The sequence below is a fragment of the Gasterosteus aculeatus genome, chromosome 17 (assembly GCF_964276395.1).
Source record: "Gasterosteus aculeatus chromosome 17, fGasAcu3.hap1.1, whole genome shotgun sequence".
In the NCBI taxonomy this organism is placed as follows: Eukaryota; Metazoa; Chordata; class Actinopteri; order Perciformes; family Gasterosteidae; genus Gasterosteus; species Gasterosteus aculeatus.
Window position 1 is genome coordinate 8964300 of NC_135705.1, and position 23541 is coordinate 8987840.

General features: G+C 46.8%; 1 protein-coding gene across 1 annotated transcript in view; it reads right to left on the reverse strand.

Annotated features, from left to right (window-relative positions):
- skib (v-ski avian sarcoma viral oncogene homolog b) overlaps nucleotides 1–23541 on the reverse strand; it is a 28679-nt gene that overhangs the window by 3036 nt on the left and 2102 nt on the right. The window contains exons 2-4 of the mRNA XM_040204306.2: nucleotides 1032–1145; nucleotides 713–816; nucleotides 429–610 (exon numbers count right to left, since the gene is read on the reverse strand). Of these exons, the coding sequence (XP_040060240.2) occupies nucleotides 429–610; nucleotides 713–816; nucleotides 1032–1145 (400 nt within the window). The remainder of the gene's footprint in view (nucleotides 1–428; nucleotides 611–712; nucleotides 817–1031; nucleotides 1146–23541) is intronic.

The window sequence follows — 23541 nt, forward strand, 5'->3', positions numbered from 1 at the left end:
GAAGGTACAAGTTGTCAATCGCTATAATAAAGAATCCCAACATTCTGCCTTTTCACAGCTGCATGTATCAGCATTAAAAAAGTAGGAAAACAAAACGTAAAAATCCTCACAGCTCCTGTTGCTAAATAATTAGAAGAAATGCAGAAAATCCCTCCATAGAAGAAATAATTAATTCCAGAATTAAACAGAACACTGTTTAACGTCTGCAAATTAAATTTTCCGTGCATTTCTTTAGATAAACATCAGGGGGCGCAGTTGCACAGGAATCCCCCTTTGTCCCGCTCCGCTGTGGCTCATGTCCAGCGGGGGGGACTTACTGTGGAACAGCAAGTTTTTGCTGTAAAATCTGTGCTCAACATTTACTGTCTCTTGTTGTGTTTCGAATTTTCTGGATCACGGTGAAGGCTCCGGCGACCGGCCGTACTCACGATCGTCACAGTCGTCCACGTCGATCTCTCCATCTGTGTCCATGTCTTCCGGTTGGTCGTTGGCAGTGGACGGGGGCGGTTTTGCGTCTCCATTGGGAGCGTGGCTGTCCGCGGGATGGACCGGAGGGGCGAGGGGAGCTGCGGTCGGGTTGGGAGACGCCTCATTACCCTTCGGGAAGGACCTGTGAGAGAAACACATTTGAAGTCTTTTGTTGGTAAAAAAGCTCAATTTGAACAATATTGTCTGCTCAAAGCTGAAACGCAGCTGTCACAAGATGACTCACCTCTCCGCCTCGTTCTGAGTAGCTGGTTTCTCTTTTTCCGCCGCTTTAGGAGACCAGGGGCGGAAAGCAGAGGGCCTCTGTTTCATTTGGACTTGTTTCAGTTCCTGGACCGACAGAACAAAACAGTAAACTTGTGAGAAACTAGAACATTGAATCAGCAGTGACGAGCACACGCAAAGACCGCTCTTTCTTTAATAAGCCTAAATGACAAGATGTCATGGCTGGCTGATCATTTGATGATTCAGAAGGATTACGGATTTTGACTTTTGAGCTCAATGGCAAATCCAGGTTTAACACTAACAACATTCACACAACCAACCTTGTGTGCAGACTTTGACAGCGATTGCAGCCATTCGGGTTTCTTGTCTTGGTCGACAGATGGAGATTGTAATTTGTCCAATTTCGACCTCTTGCCTGGGACAGGGCTGGGAGCCTGAGGAGAGGAGGGGAATAGGCGGTTAATCATTGCAACCCATACAGAGATAGAGTGCGGATGTTACGTCATAGAGTACAATGGATATTCCAGGAGCCCACAAGTTCTATAAAGTAGGACTGCATGATGGAAAATTACACTTTTCTTCAGGCACACACAGACTTTCTACACGGCTTTAAAGTAAAACAGTCACAGAGTCATAGAAAGGAAATCACGGAGAAACAAGGAGGCTAGAAGATGCGTTTCTGTGAAAGCGTTCAGTTGAGCTTGGCTTGTGTGCATGTTTGTACGTGTGTGTGTGTGTGTGTGTGTGTGTGTGTGTGTGTGTGTGTGTGCGAGCAGTGCTCTGAGCTCAGCAGACACTCAAGCTGGCCTGGCTGGCAGCCAGCGGGGGCTACATCGCTCCCTGCCAGGCAGAAGAGGCGCCATCAGGTGGAGCGCATCGACTACTCCAAACCACAGAAATATTGCAATATAGAAGCAGAGGGGAAGAGAAAGGGGGGGGGGGGGATGTATTAAAGTAATTGCACTCAGATCTGACAGACGATTGAGTTGAAGTGTTCAGAGAGGGTTCGTGGAGGGCTACAGGGAGGCACGCCATGTTTGAGGTGATTTGGAAAACCCGAGGGGGAGAAGCATCCGCTTTGTTAAGCGCCACAAAGTACAGCATCTCCAGAGACCCCGTGGTGTACATATTATATGCATGTGAGTGTGTGGCGAGCTGGTGGACCGTGTGTTGAGATAGCTAACCTCCACGGGCCCTCAGGTCCGCACTTGTCAGACAGAGGATATGTTTACCTAGGCAGGCGCAGAGGCCAGCACAGACCTGCCTGCTACTCTCTTACTCACTGCTTTGACACTCTGCCTGCAGGAACGGCAAACACTCCCATCTCCCCGCCTGCCTTTTGCCTTTCGGGACAAGTGATTATCCTGTCCACGTTCGAAATCCTCAATGGACGACACCCCTCCTGCCTTCGCGGCCGCTGCACTGTGCTCACCAACTAATGACAGACCTCATCTAGCGTTAAGCGAGAAAAAATGTCGGGATATTGGATCACGTGTCACTGCTTTTCTAGATGCAGCGGGGTGTGTGTGCGTGTGCGCACGCAGCCATGAGTGGGTCCTGGGACGTGTAGGAAGGTGTGGGCTTGCAGTGTGTGTGTGGTGGTATGTGTGCTGGTACAATGTGTCAGCTTACCTGAACCACAGGTACCAAAGTGTGGAGGCAACGTCTACAACCACTGATTAAAGTAGTGTACTTGAAGTCATTTTAAGGTAATTTATCGGGAAGAAAAGAATATTGTCTAGATCACGCGTTTAGAATGTGGGGATCCGTTGGGTAAGACGACTTTTTTCACGATTATCTTGCATTTCATACTTTAAAAAATACTAAACAATAAGATAGCAAACTTCGGAATTCAAATTCAGAAAACCAATAATTGAGTAATATACAATGACCTTCGTCAGGAATGTTCTGTGTATTGTTCATTTTCATTTAATTAGATGTTCAGTTTTGTTATTATTTATTTATTATGGTCAAAATAAAATAACTCTATGCACAGCACGTTTGTTTGGATACTCCCCCCGACCCCTCTGTGACTCACAAATGACTCTATACCTGTCTGACCAGCGACCACATCACACGTACACACACACACACACGCGAGCATGTATACAGAGCGTCCTGTTTGTTTTTGCTACTGTGGGTAATTCTGATTAAACGGACCTCCGGCTGACTGCATCCTGCTCAGCAGTAGTGACTGGGCAGCTCACCTGGCTGACTCAAGGCCGGCGGTTTTCTAAGAACTGCTGCCCCGGTGTAATCAGACTCTGTAATTACTGGCATGACTGTTGTTTTCCCGACAAAAGGGATGTCTGCCCGTCTGGTACTATTTCTACCCTGAGGTTTGCAGCTCCAGGAAGGGTACAGGAGCACTAGACATAATAGAGTCAGAAAACAGACACTCCCAGACACCACAAGGGACCTGCTGGCTCAATCTGACGCTGACCTCACAGGAGAGCAGCCGCGCGGGGCTTTAGCTCGCCACCACATCACAGACATAGCACGGCCGCGGAGTCATAACACCCTCCTCGCACATCCTACTGCCGAGCAGGTCCTATGGAGGCAGATGATAGGACATCCCTCTCTCTCCCTTCCTCTTCCTCTCTCTCTCTCCCTGAGAGAGGGGGAGACTTCCTCTGAGGAGTTTGCTTTGGCCGAGTCCCCTGTGGGAACGGAGTCTTGAGTGGGAGGGGGTGGGGGGGGGGGGGGGGGACGGGGGAGCGGGACCACAGAGGAAGCACTGAGCTGAAGGAATGTATACTTGAAGGCCAAGTACAGCCTCTCCTTTAAGTCTCCATTCAAGCAATGCCCTTTTCAACTCGCCATTGTATGATATTTCTTTGAGGCGCTGTAATGAGGGAGCGTTTCAAAGCAAACCTGTAGGCTAAACAGGTTCTAATAGCGGCTGGGCGAGAGACGACATGCTTTATTTTTTAATTAGTGCCACATAATAGTTTGGTAATACCTGGTTAAGCCCCAGCTATTTTCATGCTGGCACGGTAGATAATCACTGAGAAACACGTTACACAACACAACAAATCACAAACATATCAATGAGTAGTTTGACCTGCTTGAAGAATAATCTGTCAATATTGTGCTAACTGGAGCACGATGGCTACTTCACGTGAACATAAAGCTAACCAACAGTATTCCCCCAAAGGTCGAGCTACTCCTCGTATGACCTTACCTATATACATGTTGACCGGCCTCATAATAGCGGGCTAAATAAAAACTTTGAGCATCTGCCGTGCCACTTAAAAAAAAAACGAAACGCAAATTAAATTATCAAGAAATAAAACATGAGGCTCTCATCTGGTGGGACCAAAATAGTTTCCCCAGTGGAATTTCCTGGGGCAACCGTCATACAACACCGACGCACGGTGCATGATAGCACGGCATTAAGAAAAGTGCACGGCAACAAGACAGAACAGTTTCAGATTACAGCCTCTTTTCCCCTCCTAAACCCCTGAACGTAATCCTCAGATCGACATGTGCTTAGCGGGGCGCTGTCTCACTCAAGGGCACACCAACTGGCACGGCTCGCTTGGGTAACGGCCTTAGTTGGAAGTGAGAGAATACTAGTTTTGGTAATCTGATCTTTGTGGTTCTGCGTGGATGTTCCCAGAGATGCCCCGAGCCCTCTATTCAACTCTCACTGCATAAATTGTGCGACAGTCTTTTGATTTATATAAAGCCCTGTGGTCGCTCTCCAACAGCTGAGGGGAAATTATTGGTGTCTGCCCAGAATATCCCTGAAACTTCATCCCTGCTTCACACAGATACAGCTCAAGCCTCCATTTCCACTCACTAAATCTAAGCTTAATTTATCAATTCATTCCGTCTCCGGTGCGCCGTGTTCGAGAATACACTGTTTATGTAGCTGAACTGAGCCACGACACTGTTTGGACACACGGAGAGTTGCAGGGCTTGGCATTAGGTCGGCATTACACTAAAGCTTATTGGATTGCCGTAATTGTCTTTGGGATTGAGACTTGATGGGGTCTGAGTCGGGCCGCGGGACGAGCTGCTGCTGCGGCTCCTTAAGGTGGAAAATATCTCACCGGGTCAAGGCAGCAGAGCCACACAAGTGCTCAGCATTAGTGAGCCGTGTGGGAAACGAACGTAGGATCGAGAGAAGCAGAGATCTCGAAGAAGTTTGTGGTCTTTGAGCTGCGTGAATGAAACTGTGTTGACTCGAATTTAACGCCGCAAAAGATATATTTCTCGTCAGTTCATCGCTGCCATCGTGAACTCCCGCAATCAGACCTGAAAGAAGTAGTCATCTATTTATCTGCTTTACTTACTTACTGTTTGTATATTATCAGTCACATACTATGTTGTATTGGGTCGTTGTGGAGCTGTTACCGTTTTATTTACGCTCTCCGGTATTTTATTCTGTAGAAATGTAGAAACATTCACAAGCTCATCACGCTCTGTAAAATTAGTTTTAGTTTTGTGTGTAGCTCCTAAATAAATGTAGCCAAGTAAAAACTACAATATTTCACACTGAGTTGCAGTACAGCAGCATATTAAATTCACCTTGAAATTGTTATTTAGTCGAAGTGCCTGACTACATGTTCCTGCTTACGTTTCAACGTGAATGTATCAATGTACCACATAAATTCACCTCAATCACATGCAATCACACAAGTTCAAATGTGAACTCAAACTATTAAGACACACACTACACTTTTTTTTTTTATTAAACTCTCTATAATCCTTTGATTACACGTTCCATTTATACTCCCTGCGTCATGAAAAAAAACCTGTTCCCAATTGAAAGGAATTCTTTGAGAAGATCATCTTGCTTGTGAGTGCAAACAAAACGATGGATTAATGTACTTCTGCACAGCGGGAAATGAATTCCAATTCAGGTCCAAACAAGGCAACCAAAACAGGACATGCCAGCCAGCCCGACTGACTCTCCAAATCAGTGGCTCGACTCGAAGAGTCAGAAAAATGACCTCCGGTATTCCTGTTCCTCTGTGGAAAGCGTCATGGGGGGCGAGGGAAGATGGTAAGGAGAAGTCCTTCAGGTGTTTAGGGAATCCGACTGCACTTCCACAGAGCTACGTCGCTGCGACTGGAGATGCACGTCAGTCTGCAGCGGCGTAATTTAGATGTTGCCACCGCGAGGAACTGTGAGACGAATGATCTCCTTTCCTTTCTTTAAAGGACGGTCCAGTGGTTCCTACGCTGAAGGAGGTAAGTGGGGAAGTGTTGGAGCTCCTTTCCTTTTTAGCATTTACAGAATTCAAACAGCGCTTATCATGGCGGCCACTTCCACACACTACTTCCTCGTCAATTCACTCACTGAGGAAAAAGGCCTATTGGAATCCAGCCACGGTCTCCCCCTGATAGGATGACCTCAAACTACAAAGGTCTCATCCGTCATTTTAACCGACACGGAAACTCAAGACTAAAAGACACTAACCGGATATCACTGCATATTATACATTATTAGCATGAGCATGCTCTCCAGCTGGTGTATTTATAGAGGTGGATGGCGCCAAATTCAGCAGATAGTTGTCTGAGCCCCCCTGCTGTAGGCCTGGCATTGGAATAAGATAATCCAACATCAGATCATATGATCTGAGGGAAGACGCAAGACTGTGTCTTCAAACCAAACCAAACTCCTGCATATCCGCTGGCACGCTACACACACACACACACACACACACACACAATGCCTTTATGCTTCTATTCCCATTTAGCACACATATAGTGTAGGAGCAGCTGCAGTGTTAACCAGGAGGCCGGAGGGGATGAAGGTTAATGAGAAAGACAGAAAAAGGAGGGAAAGAGCAAAGACAGACTCGTGCTGACCTCCGTTTATGGAATTTAATTTAGTGCTCCTGAAGGGTAAAATGAATTCCTACTTGAGAAGTCTTCACGCAACTTTCTGGAACGTCATGAATAAAAGAAGAAAGGTCTTGTGCGAATTTGCAAGGAAATTAGATTCAAGAGCGTGTTACTACTTTGGCTTAGGTTAATTTCAGGGTTCAAAACATCTCACTGTAAAAAGTGTCTTAGAGCCAAAACAAATAAAATACTTATTCATGTAAATATGACTTATTCTTTTTTCCTCGTTTTTTGCATTTACTATGCAACCGTAATCATTGATTAAAGAAAGCTCTGACCAGGTACTTTTACCTGCAACGCTACTGGAATACAAAATAGTTATTCAGAGTCTCTGTGCTTCAGGGTTGAATTAAGGGAAGATGTTAGAAAGTCCACTTTAGGGAGACTAAAATGGTTTCCAGGCCGGCCTGTGCAAGAATACACCGAAAATAGAGGAACTCTCAATGCACCTCAGCCAGTTTCCCGCTTCTAAAATTACAAAGCAGTCAATATTTCTGTAATTTTATAAAATATAATGCTGCAGTGTTGCAGCATTTCTGTTGCTGCGTCCTGACTTTCATACACGTGTGCGTGCCTCAACAGAGGTTGATCTCTGTCGTGCAGCCGTGCCAACGCCATCCGTGCCATGCAAGCTTAATCCCTTGGCATTACACTCATTGGACTCTGTACCGGTGAAGCTTCTCTGCTTCTGTGAGTTTAAATTATAAAACAACTTGCAGTCACCTGAAGCTCAATAACATGGGACATAAAATGCTTTGAAATTTTATATATAAGTTTTCAAAAACCAAGTAAAAAACATTCTCCTATCTGCAATATGAATAGAGATTTACTTGTTAGGCTGCAATTGAATTGAAAAGAGGAATTCAAGAAGAATTCAATAGCAACTTTCACTGTCCATAAATCGGCCTTGTCCTTCAGTCTTTGTCTTTGTCAGACTTTAGAAATATCCATCCAGAACCTTAGAGGACACCATTCATCCTACAGTAGCTTTCACAGGCTGAAAACGTTCTCTCTGTAATAAGACCTTTATGTGTGTACAATAAATAAAAAGACAAACATGGAATTTTACATCTGAATACAAGCTGAGGACGGCGTCTAATAAAATAAATTTGTTAAAATTTGTTTTTTTCTCCTTGATAGAAACCAACTCTGTCCCGTCTGAGACAGTTGTGTTAACAAACCATCCTCTCCTTAGAGGTCGGAAACCTTGGTTTGTCACTGATAAGCGCATCCCTGGCTGGACGCAGGGAAGCGTGCAGCGCCGTTCTCGCTGCTGGCGTCCTCCCTCTGCTCTAAAACAAGACGGCAAGTCCAGTGTCTGACTGGCTGGGTTTTAATCCCGCAGATTAATACTAAAGCCACGGCAAAGAAGGCAGAAAGACGATTAAAATGTCACTGGATAACCTCTCCACAACCCAAACAGTAACAGCTTGAAATACACAGACCATTATATCACTTACAGTACCTGGTACTGCAGGACTCCTCTGCACCTCCCTCATGGGGGAGAGACGGTGAAGGAGTTGGGACGGGAGGAGACATAAGTCCATAGGTAGTGGGATGTAATACTCACAATGGGTCACGTTGCCGTCTTCTCGTTTTCAGCTGCAGATATTCTTTTCATTATTGATTGATCTGATAATAGATATAATCTTCCACATTCAAAAATATAATTGTTTACACAGAGGAAATGTTTTGTCATTTCTTTCTCAATGGTCTCAAACTCCGAAAATCCTACAATTCTTCTGTCAGATATAATAAAGAAAATTAGCATGTTAGAAACTGTCAGAAAAGTGTGCTTCAAAAAGTATCCTAGCATCTATTAATATACTATTTTAACCTCTAACTGGTCCATCTTTTCATTTCTAGGTCACGAGCATATACTGTATTATAGTCTAAATATATAACATGCTTTCAGCAGACCTAGTGCTTTAAATAATTTAGATTGACCAACAATAACCATCAGCACAGTAACCCACAGCTAATTTAGCTCAGCAACATTAGCACAAGCCACCCCCCCCCTCCCCCCTCCCCCAAGCAGCCAGTGGACAGGGGGGCAGGTGGTGGGTTTATTTGGAAAGATGAAAATGGGATGAATACCAGAGGTCAAGAGGTGTGAGGAGTTGGGATGGGGGGTAGACAGGGATTTAGAGGGGGGGGGGGGGTCATAAAAACTGTGAGCGGGCGAGGTGAAATTAGGGTCACTTCTCACTCAGGGTCACATGTGATGTCAGTTTACAAACACAGTATATGTCCAGAGAACTGCTCGGGAGCCAATTGGCTGAACTGGGGTAATAAATCCTGCTGAAATTTATAGATACCATTGTAGTAATTAGGTTGAATGCTGCCTTCCTGGTCACCAGGTTAGAAAACATAATCTCTCACCCCCCCCAATGCTACCGACACACACTGTGCTTTTTAATGGCGTTTTTTCCCATTTGATCAGCTTTGAAACTCAAAATTTGACTTATAAGCTTGAAAAAAATCACAGCTTTTCAAACGTTTGAAAGCCCAACCAGAAAGCTGAGCCGGTTGAAAAATGGGAATGGGCCCATTCAGATAGACAGGAAACTGTAAGAATACATTTAAAAAAGACCTTGAATTAAAGAGCAAAAGGGAGTCTTGACGTTTCGAAGAATTAAAGAATTAAAGCACAAAAAAAGAAAGCCAGAGAATTTTTTTTTTGTGTTTGACCAATTAACTGTCAACAAATTTTCAAAACTGGGAGTAACTGCCTCCGAAAATGTTCTCCTTTCTGAGCGTAGGAGGGCCTAACAGTGCGGAGTGTGTGTACAGTAATATTTGACAGAGATCAAATAGCATTTCACTTGTTTCCACTTGTTCAAGGAATTGTCTGTAAGGGAAATAGGGGATAAAACACCCACAACATCCGCTCCTAAGAACACACATTCCATCCTTAAACACTGGTTGTGTTTCCCTCCTCCGTTCATAGGAAAATATATCTACTTACAGAAGTAAATAGGTGAGAGGGATAGAGCCTGGCAGCGTCCATAAAATGAATACGAGCGCTCTAAAATGGAGGGCTACGAGGGTTGGGTGGTGGACCGCAGCAGCTCCTGATTTGCCGTCTGTTTCTCGACTCTAAAAAATTCTTGGAAATGTCTTTTCCTGGATGATTTTATTGCACAAGAGCCTGTGTTTTTCTCCATGGCAACCACATAACAGTAAAGCCCAACTAAGCTCTGACTCAACAAACAGAACTCCACAAAATACCCATTTCCACGCCAGGGTTTTCCCCCCTTCGCCCAGCTTTCCTGCAAAACCATGCCCGAGACGGCTTTAAAACGCAGGCCGGGTGATCACACTGACCATGAATGAAGACACATGCTGGGATTAATCAGGGCACACATGTGACCTGCTGCAGAAGATATGTGCAGGGAAAAAACGACTCCGCTGCAGCTCCTGACGAGCCTCGGGTGCTGCACGAGGATCAAGCTTTTTCGCGAGCCGGAGCGAACGACGCGTTATCGGTACAGTCGGTCTGGCAGCAGCTGGGTACTGTTAACCTGCGGGAGCCTCGCTTTAAGCAACAGCAGGTTCGGAAACAAACACACCGGACAGATTGTTACATAAAAGTCTGTCTCTCTCTCTGTCTCTTGGTGGGCTGAGCTGGAAGGATGCTTTGTGGCGCTAATGTAGCCGCTAACGGGGAAAGGCAGGCCAGGGATTAGTGTTGCAGGCCCGAGAGCAGGGCACGATGTGTGTAAGTATGTAATCTGCACGACCTTTCCCAGCAAATCTCTGACCTCTGCAGTTACGACGAGACAACCTTTAAGATATTAATTACACAGAGGAAATGCAAAATAACTTTTTCATTTAAAAAAAAAAAAAAGATTTCTTGCAAGGACAAAGTTTCTTGAAGGAGAATTGTCTCCCTCCCACCACCTGTCCTTGAATCATACTCATCACTTAGCACGCCAGGAGAAGATTTAGTTTGCTGCTCTCTCATTGGTGAACCACCGACCTTCTTGTCTTGACTAGTTAAGGCCATTCCTGAGAAAAACGGGACATGTCTGCTAAACTGTAACTTAAGACAACAGTGAGCCGGGCCGCAGTTTCAGCTGCTGCCGAGCAGCTGTAGGGCAGCTAGCGTGTGTGGTTGCCCTCAGTCTTTCAGAGGCTTCACCCTAGCAAAAACACATAATCAAACCAAATGATCCTTTATTTGCTGCATATAAGGTCATTGCAAAGGGGCATGGGAGGCTGCCAACTTCTCTCCTTGCCTCACCAGCACTCCCCGTCTACCTCGTAGTGAGCACAGAGGAGTATGCCGCAGGGAGGGGAGGCCCTACACAGGAACTCAATAATAACTTTCAGCAGTCTAGCCAGGAGGCTGGAGGCCCAGACTGCGGCTGTTCCCTCTTGTCCCCGTCCCTCCCTCCGCACAGCCCCACGCTCCTCCCTTCGCGCCCCCCCCCCTTCTCCTGCTGGCCTGTGTCTGCTCCACAGGACTGATGCATTCTGCAGACAGGCCAGCGCTCTTAAAGAGACACAGGCCACATATTTATCCCCTGAATCACTGCAGTGGACGGAACCATCAGAGCAAGAGCACAGTCCTTCATTTCCAGCCTCTCAATCAAGGGCCTGGGCCTTTTTTCACTCCTTTTCTTAAAGCTTGAAACTCTTACATGATGCAAAATGTGAGCGTATAAACAGGCTGAAGTATGTTGAGAGGCTCTCAGTGAATCTCTTGCTGGATTCTTTCACTGTGGTTGCCTTTGAAGGTGTCTTTGATGCCTTCTTCAAAGTTTGTGAAGTGCAATCAATGGCAGAATATTTAATACGAATTGTCATGATAATTTTTGGAGACCCTCCCAAATAAACCTCATAACTCTGAAGTGAAGTGGCCTCTGGTATTGCACTGATTAGATTGTGGCATCCACCTCCGGTAAAACCAGGAAATCAGGTTAAACTATTTTAATTATCAATTGTATTTTCCGGTTCATAAATCAATTGCTTGGTTTCCTGCTGGTATTTGTATCACTTATAATCTTTGCGGAAATGAATTCTTTTTTTTGGTGCTGATTGTTACCTAACTCCCCCTTTGAGCTGAACCGAGCGCGAGCCGCCTAAACAGTGTGTGACTGAGCAGAGCCGCGTTGAGCTCCACGCCACAGCAGGGAAACGATAAAAAATTTACTAGAGTTGAGTGACACAGAAACCTACAAGGGCGTGCCTGCCAAACACGCTCTTACTCTGTTGCAAAAAGAGCCGGCAACAGAAAGCGGCCAATACGACTCAGTTATTCAACAAAGACTTTGGGTGCCACTCTTACTTTACTCTTATTTACTCAACAGATGCATGAAAATACAGCTCCGTGATGTTCTACCACCTAAGTATCTCGAAGGGGCTAAAGGGTTAAAACATCTCAGCTACAGCATAACAAAAGATGAAATCGCTATGGGAGGTATCGGTGCCAGAGTCAGCAAAGCAGCACAGTCCTCTGCAATGATAACCCCACTCTGGAAAACCTATAAGGATCCGCGTCCAGCGTCAGATGGGCCGTGCAGCGCCAGCTCGGGCTCTTAAAACTGGGAAAGAAATCTTCCAGCAGAACATAACTGAAACTCTCAGGAGTGTCTTCACTGCAGAAATCTCCTCAAGAATCTGGTCTCGAGCTCCAGTATTTTCATGGCTGAACGATGCTGTTTTTACCACTCGCTGTAAATCAGGTGTGCAAACAAAATGAAGCCACCACCTAACTGCGAGACTGAATAAAAAAAAATACCGGAGAAACCTGGTACAAAACGACGTACTGTTTGCTTCTCCGCGGTGTGCGAGGCGCTTTGAGAGGGTGACGCATACCCAAACAACACCGAGCCATTGAATCACCGGTGTTACGCAGCCACATAATTCCGCACCATCTGTAGGACTCAGATCTGATCTTTTGCACAGCATAACAAGCCGCCGCCGATCCCACAACAAGGGGACACACGCTCGCTGAGCTACCGTCTCCTGCAACACTCTTCAAATACGGGCCGGCTCATTAAATGGAAACAAAGAACTCCTGCCCCCGGAATACATCTTTATTTGCAGCGGTGATAACAGCTTCACGGTGACGTCCTCTCCTTTGCCCTCGAACTCTGAACCGACTGTCCCCTCCTTCACCTAACAAGGCAGATGCAGGATGAAGGCAATGAACTTCTGACCTGTCATTCAGACTGCAGAGGAAGCTTTGCAGCTCGGGGGCAACGGGAGTCCAGCATCCACTCTGTCTCTCCTCCCCTCAATGTCTCACCCAAGCATCCCATAAACCCCCACTAAAAACCGCCTGCTCCCCCTTTTATGGCTGCCAGATGGTGGGGAGGCCTCCGTGCCTCTGGACTTGCCTCTCCAGTCTAGTAAAACCAGTTGACCTCGGCAACATAAAAACTGCTATTTATGAAAAAGGCTCGGAACAAAACACACAAACATCCTGCCACTGAAACAATCAAACGCCATCTCATCTCCCAAAGAGCCCTTTTACAAGATGAGAGCCGGACAGCGGAGACACCAGTAGATGTGTTCCCCTGCTCTGGAGCGGGGGGTTGGGGGGGGGGCAGGGCGGTGGTGAGGTCGATGTAGCAGCTACACCCAGGTACGTTGTTTTTTTTCCCTTCCCAGTGAAGGGTTTTTATTTGCGTGCCTTGGGTGTGAGCGCAGGACTTTGGCAGCTTCTAAATGTCTCCCTGAGAAACAGAGAAGCAAAAACAAACAGGGCCCGTCTGCGTCCAGGTCGAAAGCTGAACCGCAGAACCTCCGTCTGGCCTGCGGTTCACAGCATTCTGGTCCAGCACTGACTTCACCTAAAACAAACACTCCCAAGACCCGTGCACCTTAGCGAGGGACGGGACTCTGGGGTTAGAGAAAGGGTTTAGATTTGAACTCTGTTAACAAATCACCCTTTCTCTCACTTCTGTTCCTGCTACTTTTCCAAGTGCTGGGCAAATGTTTTTACTGACTTGTCACTAGTGTAGGAGTTGTGCCCTTTGATGGCCACGCTCAGACTGAGTCCAAGGTTTGTGAGCGTTGGGTGGGATTGAGGGTTAAATGGCCACAGATCGCCTGGTTATAAAACAGCTCTATAATCAATGGCTTCCTTCTACTTCAAATCCATCCAAGTGAGTATCTGCTCTTCCGATAACAACTTTCTCTCCTCTCTGCCCACCTCAGATACACCTCCCTTTATTTTCTCCACCCATTGGAATCCACCATTTATGTCCTGCAACTCAACCTGACCTCCAGGCGACCCCTGGTGTGGCTGCCTGAGCTATTAAGGTAGCTGTGACTGCGGGTTATTAGTGCGATAAAAGTTTACTGTCCCTCAAGCCACTCGGCACGGCTGCTGTTTAACGCCTCTGAGGAGCAGGTCTGTGGAACCTTTCACATAGCAGATCGGCCATGAGGGCATTTGGTCGGTACGCCAGCACACGAATGACCTTTAGGATGACATTTTTGAATCAGACGAGCGCCACAAGCAGCCTGTAAGGAGCACGACGCGAACCAGCCTACATCCAGTTCGGGGGATGAAGAATCAAAGCAGAGCATCCCCCTCCTGTGCATTGGCTTCATAGAAATATGTAGACAAGAGGGCTCGGGGGGTGGTGGTTATCTCTGCTATGCTTTTTCCTGTGCGGCAGAAGTTGTGGGCAGCCGAGCTAACTGCAGCCTCAGCACTTCTCTCCATATTCTCCAGTTTCAAGCCAAGAGAGAGAACAAAGGCAGTGAGCTAAGCTGCTGCAGAGGTAATGAGGACAGAAGCATGCAGCACAGGAGTGTGCGCCCTCAATAACGAGCGTTACTGCAGCCTATGATGGAGTCCCGTCGGACAGCAGGGATAAAAAGCCATGCAGCTGCCGCTAGCAGCCACTACGCCTGGAGTCTACCCACAGACAGCAGCAACTGACTGACTGCAGCCCACCCCCCCTTTTTTTAGACTGCAGCGACTGTCTACCACAAAATGGAAACCACAGTGTGACTGGAATTTGCTTGGAGACACATTGAGATCCGTGAGGAGAGACAGTGAAACTGCTTATTCCATTGAGCTACTTGAGCGAGAAACGATCTAAATGAGAGGCCGAACTCTCATTTAACTGTTTAAGTGGTCGCAAGCAGAATAGTGGTTTTTACTTTCAGCGAAAAAAAATGATTCAAAGATGAGATGATTCAAAAGGGGTCAGCGTGACTACGAACTCGTATAAAGCTGATCCTTACAATGCACCGTCAATATCAGCTAAACTGTGTCAGATGGCCGAGCTTCCCGGATGACAGGCTCAGATTCCTGAGAATGACAAACACTGCGATCTTCGGTGTGAAGTATTTGACGAAAATGGCGCAGCCGGGCATTGAACTGAGGGAAATGTACATTATTGCTTAAAGAGAGTCCCAATTAAACTTGAGTGCACATCCCAAAGTCTCACCTTGGAGTCAATAATGGTATCAAGACGGAAGAGAAAACTTGGAATAGAGGTATAAAAACTCCAAAAAGGAGAAACATGTCTTTCGGGAGTTGGTATTCATTATGCACTTAATATCCTTCTGTAGCCGAACAATGCGTGGTCTTTTTTTTTGTGTGTGTGTGTGTGTGCTGTTTCAAAGCGCAATGAACAGCATGTTCCGCTCTGCTTTGCTGCTCCATTTCATAACAGGAAAAAAAAAAACAGGAAAATGTAAACACCCTATATGTTAATCCTCTTTACGAAGCAATTATAGCGCTTACGTTTTTAACCGTGTTCCAACATTGTTTACCCCAAAATGTCTTTAATTTTTGAAGTCGGAGGCATTCCACAGAGAGGCTGTTTTGGCAGCTCCTGCCTGTAAAGCTGTGTCAGTGCTGGTCCATGCCAGCCCCACCCCATTAAGGCTGAACCCTGCACATCATGTGTTTCCACTTTACCGATAGGGTGGAAATGACCTCAACGCAGTAAAAGATGACAGGGGTGCTAGCGCTGTTCACCAGATGTGAGAAGAAAAAGAGAGAGAAAGAGGAGGAGGAGGAGGAGGAGAAGGAGGAGGAAGGGGAAAGAAAACCATTCGGCTGAAGAATTTACTGCAAACCCCCGAGGAGCCCTGTGATTGAGGGTTCGAGTCGAGCTTTGGAGGTTCCTGGTGTATCTCAGCGCCACTCGGCTAGCATGTACCCTACCGGCCAGACGCAGGGCCGCACAAACACACACACACACACACACACACACACACACACACATGCACACAACCCCCCCACCCCCCCCCAAAAAAACCCCACTGTCATTTCACTGCACCTGCCAGCAACGCCAAGCCACTTCCTCCCACTGTGTCCGGCCATGCCCCTTTATCCCATTTAGTGCAGCCTGCACCGCAACAAAAGCAGAGAAATTAGGGAGCTGCATCGGCGATAGGGCGACTAATCTCTTTGGAGAGACTCATTATATCTGCGGCCTGTACAGTTCGGCAGCTGAAAGGAGTGAATTAAATATGGACATGCAGAGATGGGCGTCTTTGTGAAGATGAGTGCACCGACAATGCCCCGCTATTACCTCTGGAATAATTCATACATTCCATCTGGGACAGATGTCCTGACCAGACTATTGTCGACGCATTTGGTTCAACACATTCAATTGATACTGGGTCACAAGTGAATTGATTATCTCACAAATATCTGGCATGTGCTACAGACATTTTTTCTTTGTTAAAAACTGTTCTCCCATGTTGTCTGAGCCTCTGATGAGTACATACAGTACATCATTGACCATGTCCTCAAACACATCCTTCACTTAAGACTATATTCATACCAACTAGAGAGGTGGTTACTTTACACTATTAGTTTTCGACGACAAGTTGAGGAGCTGCTTGACCTTTTTTCTAAGAGGATGCATGCGCTACCTCTTTTCCGGACACTTCTCTGCTTAAGACACCGGTCCTATAATAGGCCACTCATTATAGGATAAAGGGTTGGCCCGCTCTATTTCAGGCAATGGCTGTCTGTGTCTGCGCTCGTCTACTAACTGGAAATAAAGCCAGACGCTTGTCAACGCCACAAGCATGAGGGAGGCAAATGGCCCCGCTGGGCAGCCGCCACGGCGAGCACAGAGCGTGGGGGGGGGGGGCAACCGTGCAACTATTAGACACCTGCAAAAAGGGGGGGTAGAGGGGCTTAGGGGAAGAAGTGTCCTCAGCATGTGCGCAACTGTGGCCCATCTGTACGCCTGTCCCTATGAATGTAGACTGTAGGCTGTATTGATGCGGAGAGAAAGAGCAGAAACGGGCGACGAGGTGGGGCGGGCAGCTAGAGAGACCAAGTCGAGGCGGGTTTTTTTTTTTGTTGCCGAGATTCAGTGTAGTGAAAAAGACAAGCGCGGTCAAAGAGGGGAAAAAGGTACACCAGATGATGCTCGCGAAGAGTGACCATGACGGACCCCGGGGGCGACTGTAATACTGAATAAAGAACTCTTCTCCCCCCTACAGTCCCCCCCGTCATCCGCCTGCACCCCTCCTACACTCTGCACTGCAATAGAGTCTGCTAGGACAGCTGTGCTGAATTCATTTGATACGGGTGCCTGCTGACAATGCTGCATTGCTCCATCTCTGCAAGAAAGCATGTCGAGTTGGTCTGAAGAGCACACGGGGTCTTGCAGCTTTTCACCAACACTGAATGATTGTTCTGCTATATAACCCAAAGCTCTGACCCTTGCGAAACCAAGCTAAGAGAAATAAACCTTTTATTGGACGCTCGGCCCGGGGAGCGGCTGTACGTGCAGCTCGTCACGGAGGAGACACAGTGCTCTTAGATCACATTTTGAGATGCAATGTCCCGGCAGCAGAGCAGATACGGGAGATAATGGGAGAGAGACGAAAATAATGTGGATCCCACTCATTTTTTCATTTAGTGGGCTCTTGAAACGAGCCTGGAAAAGGAGATGAGGTCATCCTGACAAAGTAGCACTATCTCTCCATTTCTTTCTATCCATCTATCTTTTTAACTATCTATGTATCTATCCATCTATACCCTCTCTCTCCATCCATCTCTCTATCAATCGCCCCTGGAGCAGTACAGTGATACTTGTGCGGCGTATGTAGGCCAGTCTGAATACAGTGTGCTCACTACAGTGGAGGTGGAGATCTAAGTATAATGCAGTATGAGGGGGAGTGCAGTTGGAGATCTCAGTGGAGGAGGAGAGCCTGTGTCCGTGTGTGTGTGTGTGAGCGTGTGTGTGTGTGTGTGTGTGTGTTGATGTGTGTGGCCTACAGGGTCGAGGAGGTGTCAAACGGAGGAGGTGAGTGATGGTAGCGGGGCAGAGGAGGTGTCAGACACGTAGGTCTCGCTGATGGAGAGGGGAGCGCAATACAGTGCCGACCCGCCGTAGAAGCGTGTGTGATGCAGAGAGGAGGAGGAGGAGGAGGAGGAGGAGGAGTTGGAGAAAGGAAAGTGGCAGGAGGAGGAGGAGAGACTTTCATTGGAGGTCACAATGAAAGAGGATGGGCGGTGAATGGAGGAGGCTGAGGTCTCTGTACAGTAAGAGGTCTTTGCACTGTGAGGTCTGTGCATTCATATATGAGTGTGAGTGTGAGTGTGTGTGTATGTGTGTGTGTTTTGGGGCGCTTCTTTGAGCCTACGAGCCAGAGAGCACGAAGTTCTTATTTAGCACAGGAAGAGCAGCTCTGCTTAGCAACCACGGCCGCCCTCCAATCACAAGCGTACGGAGGAGACTCCAACTGAGGACGAGTCCTTTCTGAGAGTGAGTGGAGACTGACAGAGACCTCTAAATGTTGAGGGCCACACCTACACCCCCCCCACGCGCACGCACACGCGCACACAAAACAAGTCTTTGATGTATAAATTCCTTCTCAAGAATCAAGCTCTGAGCCTTTATGTCACTAGCACTGGAAGACAAAAGTACACCGACACCCCTCTGTGTCTCCTCCGCTTCGCCGTCTCCTGAACTCAGCAGAGAATTCAAAGTTAATCTAAACCATCCTAATCCAAACATTTTAATTATGCATATCCCAAAGAGCAAAGGAAGACGTGGAAATCCTTCATGCATTCCTTCTTGGTTTTTTCCCGCAGACGCACACGGCATCGTGCTTCGACTTGGCACGGCACCAGTTGCAAGTGAAAAGATAGCGGCACTGATTGGGATCTGCTAGCCATCAAAACAGGAGGCACGAAGCAAGATTTGGGCCAAATGCTGTCTGAACACCGAGCAGTCTGTTTGGTTTAGCCGAGTGAGCTAATCCTTATGATAGCTATGGAGGTGGTCGGTGGGCGGATTGTAGGCGAGAGCAGCATGCCGATTTGTCATATGGCACCAGCAGGGCCTACTTCTGCTCTGGCTGGAGGTTCAATTGCACATCTCCAATGTGGTCTAACAGTTATGTAGCTCAGAGGGTCATTGAGGGGAGACAGAGAGATCCTGCTCATGTCTCCAGGTCCCATCAAAAATCTCGAATCGGCATGTACAATTACAATGTTGGTTTCTCCATGTAACACGCTGTCTGCAGAATATCTAATTCAAGCTCTAATTACAGAATTCCAGAGGGACTGGCTATAAATTGGGAGGATACTTGGAGCGAGCCAAAGAAGGAGGAGTACCATGGCTGACATTCAGTCTGTCTGAGTCTATCTGTGATCCCGGAAGACGCTGTCCAGAGAAGATGATGGTTTTTCATGTGCACTGTGGTCCCTGCATTCCAGGGGTTATGTAGGATTAGCAGAGTTTAAACCCCCCCCCCCCCACACTCCCTCCACCCCTCACCTCCACCCTCCCTGACTGCAGCAGCTTAGTAGCTCAGCCAGCAGCAGATGCAGGCTCCAGGATTTCCTGTCTCTGCACCAGATGGGTCTGAGTCTTAATCACAGAGCTGGAAATCGGGAGGTGATCGAGGAGGAATTGATGATAACCCAATACAGGCATCTGTTCCGCCACTGACACATCGACGGACCCGACCGGCTTGTTGACTGGAGTCGCGGCCAGCGCTCATCTCCTTCCCTCATCATCTCATCAGCGCTGATCAGCACTAATCATCCTCCTCCCTCGCTCCATGAGTTATACAAGAAGTCTTTCACACAGACTGTGCTGTGTCATCGAGGAGCAAAAAAAAAAACGTTCTCCATGAAATTTTCGGAAATAGAAATGGGCATCAGAGTGTAATAATACTAGATCAACACAGGCGAGACGGGATAAAAAGTCCAGAATTCAGAATTCTCCAGGTTGCGTATCATAAAGTCATAACAGATTTTCTCTGAGCACTTTCTTATAACCAGATGTGAGGTGTGTAGGCAAATATATGTATACTGTTTTTTTCTTATATATTTTTCTTATTTATACCTCTAAACTTTGTTTTTAGCATAATTATTATCTTTCAAAAGTACTGTTGGAGCTGACTGAAATCAGTCATAATCGCCTTGTATACTTCCCTCCGGCCTTTCTCATACTGGAACTTGAAGAATTTTTAGGTACCTATACTTCACACTACATAACATCTCATAGGTAGATAATACGCAAATACCCCAAAATACTTTACCAAAACAAAAATTTAATTACACAAGCATAATGAGTATCTTTGCTCTTTAATAAACTGCATTTTGATGTTTATACGTTTAACACTGTTTTACCTGCAGCAGAGTACTTTATATTGCGGTGTTAGTAATTTAACTTTAACTGCAAACGGTGCAACCGACAAAAATGCAAAGGAGGTAAATCAACATGATATCACTATATTCTCTTTATATGTGATATGTATAAAGTGCTATATATCACTATATTATGAAGGATATTTTTAAATATTCATACATAGCGTAAAGAGTATGATTGCAAATGTGTTCAAAACCACATCTCAAATAATCAATTTCATCCGTTTGAACCATTCCTTGAGGCCAAACTCATTAATTGCGATTTTTTTTTATTTTTTACAAGAAATGTTTCATGTATAAATGTCTTTTACAAGAGATTTTTTAATTAAAACTAGCCTGCAATCATTGACGCAAAAATATATTTATGAGGGAACATCAAGATCCAACGACTGCAAAATGTTTCTGCTGGAAGTCGATAAACAATAATATTGATCTATGGCCCTGCCCTCTCTCTGACACGCAGACACCACAACGGGCCCCAATCTGTCTTTGTGCACGTAAGAGGGAACCCGGTGACGGGGCAAACTCACAAGCGTGGATTTCCCACCCCGGGGAAAAGGCTGGAGGTTACAGACCAATCCACACGGCATCCACCGAAACAAGGCGCCGACAAAGAGAAAAGGCTGCACTTCACAGCCCGTGAAAGCTCGGCCCTCAAACAAAGGAGGCGGCAGGTCTTTAGCACACATCACCCATGACAGAACCCCAGCTGACACTCTTTTAACATGGGGTCACCTCTGGCAGAATGGAGGCCACCACCCCTGGGAGCTCCCTGACAGACCCTTTGCCTTGACACGCTGTCTGTGCTTTGACCAAAATGCTCCGTCCAGCAGTCGCTGCACACACGGGGCGGTGGGCTCCGTGGGCAGGGGGGGGGCTGGTCAACGGGGCTTTGAGGGGGGGATGGGGTGGGGGGTGGTGGGGGTTAGACTACTGCTCTCAAATACAATGATGTTTCCGAGAGGCGGATAAATAGGAGAGGGCCCGTTACAGACAAGCTGCAAAGTCGTAAAAATACGTCTTTGCAGCTCCGGGAAGTGAGATTTGCCATTATTTCAAATCAAATGCACATAGCTCGGTGTGTTTCCGGGGGGTTGCGTGGGCGGATTGGGTCTTAGCTGCCTGGGTCAACGCTGGGCAGACAGGCCCATCGAGGACCAAAGAGACGCACATTGTCGGCTTTCAGGGATTCCCAGAGGTCAGCAGACAGATGGGAATGGAAATGAGCGGGCAGCGAGCTCATTTTAATCTGGCCCGCACAGCTGATCCAGTCATTACACTTGACTGTTTACATGCAAACACAACAGAGAATACTCGCAATACTCACACACACACACGCAGATAAACACACAGTGACCTGATGGAGACGAGATGTATTTTTCATTCCCTTTCAATAACAGCTAATAACTGAAAAAACACCAACCTTTCCACTTCAACACACACTTCATTAGTTTTTTGCTCCAGGTTTGAGGCTAATTTCATCGAGTGAAGAGAACAATGGGATAAAAAATGGCATAAATTGGCGTCAGTTGAATGGCTTTAATATCCATTCCATTAAGAAGGGTCTGCACAGTCCTCCAGGGTCCCCCCTTACCCTCCACTCAGTCAGATGATTGATCACATTGCCCTCACTTCTTGGGGATGTTTTTCTTTTTCTCTTTCTCTTTACAGTTAATTCTTGGTATTTGACTTTAAAGGGAAAAAAAGTTTTAGCAATTCCAATTCCTCTTTCTTTAATATTTTCATGCTAATAAGAAAAGTTAACACTCAAATTCACGCTCACGGTTCAACACAATAGAAAAAGCAATTTGAATTGGACATGGTTTCCATGGAGGTGACATTTTTTTATCGGTGTGTCAGCAAAACAATCATACGGGATTTGAGATAGAGAACACTGTTAGCATTGCAGAATTGCAATGTTTTATTGGAATCAAGCAGCGGTTGAGATCCACAGCGTTGTCCTTTATCAGACTGCCATCTGGCCAGTGGACTGGACACAAGGACGCGTGATTGGATGGTGTGAAAAGAATGGGGGAAGGCTCGGTCAGTGTCTTTGGGGAAAGGTCAGGGGTTACGGCCCTTTGACAACACATGTCAAGGCCTGGCTCTCTCACACACACACACACACACACACACACACACACACACACAACACACACACACACACACACACACACACACACACACATACACACACACACACACCATGCATCTACTGAATGAGTCTGCAGCCTCCTCTCGGCAATCTGGCCTCATCTGCACATTAAGCAAAGAGCCAAATGACCAAATGCTGGATTTGATGCATAACAGACACAATGGTTTACTGGGCTCATTCCCTCCTCCGATCCGGCTTCGGCTTTTGTGAGGAGGCTGCTTATGTTTTAAATTTCTGCATTAACAGCCTATTAAAAAAATATGGAATAATTATGAGTCATACTGAAGTCTCTCTAGCAACTTGCCCTATAGATAAATTTCACAGAAGAAGAAAGAAAAAAAATGCTACATCAGCAATAACTGTCTCCGCAGTTCCCTCCAGCTGTGCGGCATCTGCAGCAGGCACCACATACGGTACATGGGGTGGTCGTCTAGACGGACGGTGCGGGCAGGGGAGCTAACTTTCGAGGCTCTCCCTTATTAATAAAGCACTCTGACATCAGAGGGAGGCTGAGGCCGGCCGATAACATTGAGTTTTTTGTTTTATAGGTAAGCCAAGTCCGCGTGCCCCCCCCCGTCCGGCCTTTCGGCAGCTTGGCCTGTCAGTCTGATGTATGGGCGAGCGCTGGTGTGCAGCTCCCCGAGGACCAGGCCTGTCCGCTAACTGGGACACGACTGACAGTGATTCACAGCAAACGTGCACTGCCCCCTCTGCCACGCTCCCTCCGTGCTGCTCGGCCCCCAATTATTTCACACGCACACAGTAAAAGACGGTCAGTGCGGCACTGCGCAGGACTCGGCGCGCTGATTAAATATAACTCACAGGTGATACGTCAACTCCTGCTGAATGCAGTTAGGGGGAAATTAGCCACAGGTGCTGACCTGGGACCTGTGATAACTTTTGTTTGTACTGAGAGATGTTTCTCAAAAGACGTCCGGGTCGAAGTTCTGGGAAAACGTGCTGCAATCAGGACTGGTAACCTTTCCCCTCAGACGTGTATCTTTAAACCAGTAACTTTTCAAGGAGAGTAGTGAGGTCTCCCTGTGAGGCGTCTTCTCTTCTCAGATGGAGCAGATCCCCGATGATGCGTTACAGAGACGTCCACTCATTAGCAGAGTCCCACACAGCAGCTGCTGCGTGACGAAGGAACAGCCACCTCGTCGTCTCCTGGTCCTCCGTCTGCACTAAACATCTCTTACTCATGCAAGGA